This window comes from Saccostrea cucullata, unplaced genomic scaffold (genome assembly GCF_032062105.1).
Source record: "Saccostrea cucullata isolate Sc308-1 unplaced genomic scaffold, CSIRO_AGI_Scuc_v1 ctg4716, whole genome shotgun sequence".
Classification (NCBI taxonomy): Eukaryota; Metazoa; Mollusca; class Bivalvia; order Ostreida; family Ostreidae; genus Saccostrea; species Saccostrea cuccullata.
In genome coordinates, this window is record NW_026931015.1 from 13,145 (window position 1) to 23,100 (window position 9,956).

At 33.2% G+C, this 9,956-nt stretch overlaps 1 protein-coding gene across 2 annotated transcripts; it reads right to left on the reverse strand.

Moving 5' to 3' along the window:
- Positions 1 to 1,334: 1,334 nt before the first annotated feature.
- Positions 1,335 to 3,557, reverse strand: LOC134231051 (uncharacterized). Of its 2 annotated transcripts, none has more exons than XM_062712950.1 (3): positions 3,469 to 3,557; positions 2,683 to 3,246; positions 1,335 to 1,796 (listed from the first exon to the last, which is right to left on the reverse strand). In XM_062712950.1, the coding sequence occupies exons 2-3, from the start codon at positions 2,818 to 2,820 to the stop codon at positions 1,476 to 1,478; spliced, it is 459 nt and encodes a 152-aa protein (XP_062568934.1). In that variant the 5' UTR covers positions 2,821 to 3,246; positions 3,469 to 3,557; the 3' UTR covers positions 1,335 to 1,475. The 2 variants fall into 2 exon arrangements, 1 of the variants encoding a protein (XP_062568934.1); XR_009984486.1 differs by lacking the exon at positions 1,335 to 1,796 and having other exon boundaries at positions 2,036 to 2,984; positions 3,174 to 3,246.
- Positions 3,558 to 9,956: the final 6,399 nt, after the last annotated feature.

The following is a 9,956-nucleotide window of genomic DNA, read 5'->3' on the forward strand; positions in this document are numbered from 1 at the left end:
TCATCATCATCGCGCAAATGCTCCATCGCTTTATAGTTATCGCGCCATCGACCCTTGAGTCGATGCTTGATGGTGCTATAGTCAACTGCATGACCCTATTTGGATTTTATAGGATTTCATATATATGCTTCACCTCATTCATGCGTATATGCATAACTGACTATGAACGAAAAGTGGAACATAACAATTAAATTTTATTACAAACGCAAAAAGTCAGCTGTTTCATATTCGAGTTTTCTTCTTTATTTCGTAAAATTTAGATATCGTCTTCATATATGGTATAGTCGCCCGCGTCGCGCAATGGTTAGAGCGTCTGCTCTAGAGGCGCGAAGTAAGGAGTTGGATACTTACGTCGCGGGTTCGATTCCCACTGTGGGATGTGGACACCGGTCCTTTGGATGAGACGGTATAAACAGAGGTCCCGTGTCGCAGTAGGTGCTGGCACGAAAAAGATCCCTCCCTGTTCAATATCCCTGTTTGCCGAGCATAGGACAAAATTTGAAGCTTTCCAACGGCAAGTTGTTGCGTCACCAAATGTGTCAAAAATTCTCGAGATAGATGTTAAACAACAATTGATCAATCATATATGGTATAAATGTTTCTGAACTTATATTATTTGAAGCTCATAAAACAGGTTCTGATGGTATTTAATTTCAACCCAGAGGAGATATTAACAGATGTTTCATGAATTTCCAAAACCCAGTTCAACTCAGTATTTCCTAAATTTTATTAGTCATTGTGGTAATCTTTTGAGCAAATATAGGCCTATTTGCTATTTTAAAGGATTAGAGACCAAATTTACTAACGGCATTGTCTGCAAATTAAAGAAGGGGTTTTTTATGCTATCACCTACTGCGACACATGATTTTTTTTTTTCATATGGTGTCATCCGAAGGCGAAGTCTCCTTGTCTCGCAATGCTTTCTTTTCATGATTAAAGTCTATCATAAGAAAGTTTGCTTTTGTTAATTTAATTGCTAATTTATTGGGATTTAAAACCACTGAAGGTTTAATCTACTTATCAAAGTGAAATAAATATTTGTGGTCCGGCCTGGCCGAAAATGCATCGGGTTCACCTGGCAATTTTTACGTTATTTATCAGTTCCATTCATAGTTGGGGGTATAAGTAGCACCTAACAAGGAACTCTTATATTATAATATATTAATGTTTCAAAATACATTCCAAAGATACAGCTGAGACTAAGGCAATAAAATACATTTTATTCAGAAAAGTGTATATTTATATGTTTCAAATTAAAAACCATTTAAACAAATGTCGCAGATTTTTTTATGAGCTAAAATTCAGTCAAAGTTTTGGTCATGACATTTTTCTCATTTTCATTTGTTCTTTGAAGATGTAGAAGAAAGTAAATCTGGTAAACTAGTTAATAAAAGAAAATAGGTTTCTTGTTACATAGAGTCTTTACACTATGCTCTGTCAAAATTACATAAGTACACGATGATTGTTTTCTTTCTTCATTGCACTTCTTTCTCAAGCACAAAATAAACGACACTGTCCTCTTTTCCCTTAGATATCTCCTCTGAGGGGTCACTACAGGTCGGATCATCTTCTCTCTTATCGAAATCATTTAAAATGATTCCTGAAGACCCTGTTCTGTTTTCCTGACAGGTTGATATAACAAAAGGTACAGGTGTTGTGTGACTGTATGAGTTACCTCCCTCTGGTGTATTTGTGTCATGCAGGTGGTCATACACATTACACTCTTTGGATCTAATTTCAGAGGATATTAGCTTCTTTTCGCTTAGAGGACCGTATGGTGGCTTTGTGAAATTTTGCTGAAAAAATCTAAACACATTAACATATTGTATTTATTGATTTAAATTAAAATCAAGTTGACATTTCATATAGTTTCTTTTTAATTATTGTCATTTGCAGTAAACAAACGTTTTATTTACCCTATTCAATACAATTTAAATATACAGTAAACAGACATTTTATCTTAACTATTCTATACAAATGTAACAATTTACACATGTTATTAAACTCAAAACTATATTTTATCAAAGTTTTTACAAGGATGAAACATATGGAGATAACGAACAGTTTACAAGCTCAAAGTCGAATATGCAATACAAAATAGGAGCAGAGCAAACAAGGACCTCCAAAACATCAGAAGTGGGATAAGGAACCATGGGGGAGTGAGCATCCCCTGCCAAACGGTCAAACCTGTCGTGTGTTCCTTGTCCATGATCGGGAAAAAGCCGAAAATCCACCTTCATTTCAGTATTCATGTATAGATAATAGACTAACAAGTAGTATAAAAATGTTAGTCAGCCTTTGATTCAATGATAAATTGTATTTACTTTTATGACACGGTTATCATATCGACCTTAGAACTTACGAAATGATGACTTCAAACCAGAGTGCTGATATTCTTGTTTCATCAACTTGTTTGTCAAAAGTTTACCGCATTTTAGAAATTGAGCATATGTAGAGATCATATCCTTGCGCATCGCATCAGCTGAGATATAATTTTCATATGCTGGTAGTGAAGGTATATTGCTGCATAAGTAAGGGAAGTGGATAATAGAAAAGATTATGTAAAGTTAAAGAATGTTTTGATCGGTATATCATGCGTCTTAGATTACCAAATAGTCTTTCTCATATTATTTCAAAAATTTACTTCATTGATTCTAGTTATCGATCTTATCGTATACCGACCGGCAAATCTTTTATTTCATAGTAAACCATGCTTTTTCTGGGTATGCTTCTAGCTTCGTATGCCGGATTCTGCACAACTGAACTCTGGTCCTCACTGGAAGAGCGAATATTAAATGGAACTTTTAAATTCTTAAACATGTATATATTCAATCGTTGTTGTGAATCTTAAATAAGTTTAAATTGGTATTACACAGAGTTTTCCTGTTTTCTTCTACGGAGATGGATAAAAACCATGGCCGTGACAGCTGCTCCAAACAACACTCCCCCTAATAATGCACCAACTACAGCTCCGGGAAGGGCATCTTCTCATGTTTAAAGTCATATAAATAAAGATTACAATAATTAAAAATAGTTCACAATTATATATCATATATTTTTTTCATATAAACAAACCAAAGACATTTGGCTTGAATGTTGCAGAATCTGCGTGTAACAACACTGAATAATTTATATTTACCAATTACCAAGTACACAATAAGACAAATAATTACCCCGATCTTTAACACCTAGTATAAATTTGGTTGTTGATTTCTCGTCTGAAAAAAAAATCGACTGTCTTTGAAACTGAAAGCAGAAAAATAAGTGAAACCCACGAGAAATTCTCTATCGTAAAATTACGAATCTAGGCCATTATATATCACTTCAAACTAATATTACATTGTACTCCTGGATTGCAATAAAATTTATCCATTAATCTTACAGAGGCAAGCAATGAATTTTCATTTTTTGCATGTACATGTATATCTCGTTTTCAAAATAACATATATTATATGGAAGTAAACGTACTTATAGTAACAGCTTCTGTTGTGGCAACCACATTCTCTGTAGACTGAATGTGAGATGTGGTCGGACAGTTGCTAATGACACATCGATCTAAAACAAATAGTACATAATAAGACAAAATATATACATTTTATGATTAACTTTATATACCTATATCAATACTTTAAATTATATAACAAAAATAAAAACATTTAATTATTAGTATAAAAATCAAAAAATAATGATACACATATATTTTTAAAAATATTTACGTCGTCCGGTCTTCATTTTATCAATGCTAATTTCCTATTTCAATCGATTAAGATGCCTAATTTAATACTGAATACACTGAATTTCTTCCTTGTCTTTTCATTTATTACTAAATATATTCAGAATATACTTAAAAACATACTTTTATAGTACCTTTACTTCGCTTCCTTACAAATACGCCCTGTTTACATCAATTTCCTGTTTATATAAACTTAAAAATGCAAAAAAAATTAACTGGGTGGATGGTTTCCATTCTAAAAGATTGTCCCATATGCATATAATGGCAGTGTCTATATGGGGACCTCAAAATATGTGTCGGATTAAATAGTAAATTAGAAGGTGCACAATGGCAATACGTGATGAAGACTCTGTGAAAGTCTCATCAAATTTCATTCAGTGGTATAGAGGAGTTGCGGATAAGAGATGGGCACCCCAAAGCGTAACAGACGGACGGAGGGACATACCGATTACTATATTCCCCCTCTTTTCAAAGCGGGGGTATAAAAATAGACTAACAATAAGCATAAAAATCGTCAGTCAGTATTTGACTCAATGATAAATTGTATTTGCTGACAAGGTCATTGTATTGACCATAGAACTTATCATATTATTATACCTTTAAACGAGACTGTTGATATTCTTCTTTCATCAACTTCTTTGTCAATAATTTACCTCGTTGTAAAAATTGTTCATACGTAGAACATGCTCTTGTGTATCGAATGAACTCAGATCCATAAACTCCGTATGTAGGTGATGAAGGTTTATTGCTGCATAAGTTAGGGATGTTGACGATAGAAAAGTTAAAGTCATCACGTTTATCATAGAGCTCGCTTTTTAGATTACCATTAACCTCTTTTCCAGTAAAATATCTAAGTATGGAACAGATGCGTCAGACTCTTTGGTATCTTTTATCTTAAGCTCAAGTGGATATATCGTTTTGACTTGGGAATAGAAATTACCATATTTGATTGACAATACGTCGTTCGATATATCTTAATTGTCGACACAATTTCTGCTTCGTGTTGTACAAAAAAAGTCTGCGAATAATGGATTGCAATTGGTACCCATGAGAATTCCAATATTGTTGGAAGACCTGGTCTCCAAAGACCACACAGATATTGTCAATCAAAAACAACGGCATCTTTTTTATGTCAACTTCAGAGTACTTGTGTGTGCAATCAGAATGTGTTTTAACAAAATAATTTTGGAAATGACCAATGACAAGGTACGTAAATTTACGTGTTCCATTTTTATTTTTATTGAAAAAGCAGCTGTCAATGATATCAAAAAGCCTGGACTTTAATTTATCGTGGGGTATGGTTGTATATAAAGTTGAAAAGTCGTAAGTTTTTAGAGTGCTGATTTTGATAAAATATTGTGATTTCAAATTGTCCAAAAGTTCTTCGCAATTTTTGAGTATCAACATCTGATTCACAACAGTTCTTGAATATATTTTTGCACAGTACTCTTGAAGGTTTTCCTAACTACTGTTAATATCTTAGTGAGAAGTAAAGAAAGAAGCTTGATTGAACAGTAACTGGAACCCGCAATGTATCTTTGTTTGTAAGGATTCTTATAAAGTTTCAGAATCCAATATATTTATATATGATACGAAGGCTGTTCAATAAATAATGTCCTCGGTGCTCGGAAAGATATAAAAAACATTTTTCAATGATTAAATATCGATGATTTTACTTAAATATTCTCGTTAAATTAAAACACATGTCCGTAACATTTTATCCTATTTCTTATTGTTTAGAACAAATTTTTGAGTATGACCCTTCGTATACTGAAATATAGCAGATTCAATGGTTTCCTGGACTTGTTTCTTTTTGAAAGGTTTTTTTTTAAGTTAAAAATGAAACGAGTAAATGGTTGAAAGACAAAATATTGTTGGTTGGACAAAATATTAACTTTCATCTGTTTATTCCCAAAATTCCTTTACCTAAATTTCATGGTGTGTGGGTTTAGATACTATCAACAAGAAGAAATTTAATGTAGTGTATTCCTGATTCTGGTTCGATCCTCTAATAAATCTTTCGATTATGGCTCAAAAAATTGCTTTCTAGACTTCTCCAGGAATTGAAATGCCTCCCCGAATAAGAATTTGAATAACACGACCACTAAAGAAAATGGCATATGAAATGTTTTGTGATTTTGCAATTCTTCGAAAATTTTCAGGCCTTGGCTGTTTTGTCAAGTGCATGTAAATTTGTTTTGAGACTTTAAAGCAATAAATTAAAGTTTCATAATCCGTTTGAATTTCAGACAAACGTGAATAACAACAATTTTTTCATTTATTGAAATAATTATTTTGTTAATCTTACACACTGTCGTTTTCACTCATTTTTATAATCGTGGGGTGACCATTGAGTACGCAGCTTTTTTTACTGTCAAATATTTCTTTAAAACCGTGTAAATAACCCCCAAATGATGACTATCAGTTTTGCTATGTGTCTTAAAGTCAATTAAACATCATCAGTGATCTTTTTTTTAATTTTGGGAAACAGTACATTGCATGTTGAAAGTCTTCGTTGCGAAGGACGCAACCTATTTTGATTCCCATTATATCATTTTTGCTCATTGAAATTCACCTGTTTATGTTTCGATAAAACAGACATTAGTTGCTGTAAATTTCACATGTTTCAGTGAATACATGTATTTCGTTGTGATTCTTAACGAATTTTACAGCAGCTTTAATGGAGAGTTTATTTTCACTATAGTTTCCTGTTTTTTTACCATTCATTTTTAATGCAGTATCTCGAACAGCCCTTGTTTTCCAGCTTCTCACAATGAAACTATGTGATGAAAAGTGGTCATATAAACAGTATTAAACTCATTAAACATTAAATCATGAGAGAAAGTCAAGTTTTATGTCATTTTATTTATATGTTGTATGTCCAAGAGCTCAGGACATTATTTATTGAACAGCCATCGTAGTTCAAATTCATTTTGGTTCTTCGGGATATTAAAAAATATTCAAAACTGACATATGATTTTGAAGAATGTCTTCCTTAGAAAGAAAAATATAAGTATAAGTTGGATTACCACTTTAAGAATTAAATCCAAGTTCTTATAAAGTACAATTTATATAATGGGCCTCACAAATGAAGGCAATGTTGTTACCTGCTTGTGTGCTGCTTTGTCAGCAAGGACCAGTGCATACTGATCATGTAATCTATCCAATTCTTATTTCACTTCTGGAGTATTCAATACAGAAGGAGGATGGTTTTCATATTGCCCCTCAATCTTTAAATACATGATTTTAACATGGATCTGATACGTGTAATGTACTCTGACAAAGTGTCAACGTCTTCTTTTTCATATCTGGCCCATTGTCTGGCGTAATCCTCAACACAATCCATAATATTTATAAAATTTCTACGCCAGTTGAAGGATCGGGGTTCCTTATATTATTATTCTCTGTCTTTACTAGCGGAATAGATATGCTGATCTCCTCGGCTTTGGATGAAATTGACATTTAAACCTTGACAAAATTTTCCATAAAGGAGACAAAAAGATTTCATGTAAAAGATAAGGATATTGTTGATATGTAAATGCATAGTTATGTTAAAGTGACTTCATATCTTGCGGTTATGATGGTTCGGGATCATTGAATCATTTTGATTAAACAAATATGTCAGCAGTCTCGTTTTAAGTCATAATTTTGTAAGTAATATGAATATGGTAAATAAAATGACCTATAGTCAGCAAATACAATTTATCATAAAATAAAATGCTAAATATTTTTGTACCCTCCACATGAAAAGTAGGAGAATATATACTGATTGAGATGCCTGTCGGTCTGTACGTCCGTTTGCCAGCCTCTTATGCTTTGGAATACGTACCCTTCTCTTATCCGCAACTCCTCTTTTACCAATGAATGAAATCAAATGAGACTTTCAAAAAAACTAACATACAGTGTCATTAATTGTGCACGACCTATTTTACGTTTTGATTAAACACATGTTTTGGTGTTCCCATAGAAGTACATGAGCACTGCTCTTCTACCTATAATATTGAAGGGAACTCATCTCTTATACGCAATTCCCCTTATACCACAGAATAAATTTAATGACACTTTCACAGATTCTTCATTGCATTATGCGATTGTGCGCCTTTTATTATAATTGTTTTCATCTGACATTTATTTTTGGTCTCCCAGAGCAAAACATAGACTTGTCATTGCCATTATATTCATGTTGGAGGCGTTTGGTATCCTTTAGTGAGCTCGGTCCTGTCAGTGCTCACAGTACATCTTATTCATACTGATAATTAGGCAATTGTATTCATACTGAATTGTCGACGGATTGTTACGTTACACATGGTCATAGTATGAAGCACAAGGCGTTTGTTTCTGATCGGCAGAGGATGCTACAGAACCCACCAGATCCAACCTGACACCCAAGCAATCCCAGACAGCAGTCCCTGGGACTGGTTTTGAACAGCTCTGGGATCGCTTTGAGACTGCTCTGAGACAGATATGGGACTGCTCTTGGACTGCTCTAAAAAACAGTCCCAGCTGCTCCTGAAAATACCGGGAATTGTGATTTATTTCATTGTTGTTTTGCTTGCGTTTACCCGGTCGATTAATGTGTATTAAGTGGTATCAACACCCGCGGTTTCAATCGCCTTTGGGCGGAAAATCAAAGCATGTTATTTGGGTACACGCATCAGTGTAACACATCATTGAACATGCTGATTAACAATTAAACCTACTTTCAATCTATGTAATGCGAAAAAAAAGATAAATGAAATGTGCATAGATTTCTTTCAGGATTAACTAATTTTGAACAATATCTGAGGGATCCATAAGTGATTTACAGATGTAAACTCGAACATTTACAAATAAAAGACTTAAAATTAATTATAGAGTTAAAAAAATAACGATAATTAAATTGTCTTGTAGAAATAATCGTGCCTAAAAAAAAATACTTGGCGATATTAATAAAGAATATTTTGCAAAAACCCTAATACATGTTCGTAAGAAAATGCCTTTAGAGTATCCCGATTGTATGGAAATTGTTGCTCTATAAATAAATTGATTGGGTCTATTTAAAGCTTACTCTGGTGGAAAATAATCAATTCAAGTTTAATTTTCTTCATAAAAAGATATATCTATGGGAACCAATTTCAATCAAAGAAAACAAAGAAATTGTATTATAAATAGATATAATTGTGATTAAATATTCATGTTCGGTTTAATTCATACATGTAGGTGTAAAATACCTCTTCCTTCAATTAATATTATTTCAAATTGTTTCTATACCGTTCATTAATCACCTTCGCACGCATGCAGATTCCTAGCATACTACTCAGAATCAATTTCAACTGCCTTTTATAGTTCCATTGTTTATTGGAAATCTCATTTCTGAGTTAGCTCCGGCCATTAAATTGATAAACCCCTGTCTCTGGGGCTGCTGGAAATGCTCTCTGGGACCACTGGGACTGTTATGGGACCGCTTTGGGACTGCTTTGTGTCAGGTTGGGTCTGGTCGGTACTGTATATGTAACTCTTCCATGGCACCTGCTTCCATCTGTGATGTGTTTGTTTTTCTCGAAAATGGACTATGAGCTTGAAAATTGCTCATAATCTCCATGGTTTTTCATCAATAAGTAAAATAAGTTTTTTGACAGAGGCCTGTGACTTGAGTTACTTTGGGTACACATTGAAATTATAACAGATGGTTACTATTCTCTGTGCCTATCAAATAAAATGTTACTTCTTTGTAACCATTTCTTCCACACCAAATGTTACAGCTTAGATTAAAAGCTTTTAAAGCGAAGTAAACCTTTACGACAAGAGTTTTGTGGACAAGAGTTATAAAACATGAACAAAGGTCTTGTCATACTTTACTGATAAATAATGCAAAAATTGGGAAGCACTGTGGCAGGCGTCACAAAAAAATCAAACTTCAAAAGTAAAGTATTGAGTCATTTCCCGATAGTTTTCCACCCAGGTACACTTTACATGTAACGCATTAAGTTTCTTTACACATATCTCGAAACTTCCTTTCTTCTTTTATTTTTCGCCAATAATAAATGAACCTGTGAAAACATATTTTATCATTACAATAAAAGCTACATATTAAAATTAAAAAAATTAACTTACCGTGTACATCTGCATTATGCACACTATCAAAGTAGTACTAGAACTGTACTTGTTACTCCTTTGACAGCAGTTTTACATAGAAATAACAAAAACCAATTATAAAATCATATATTTACATTACATATGTTTT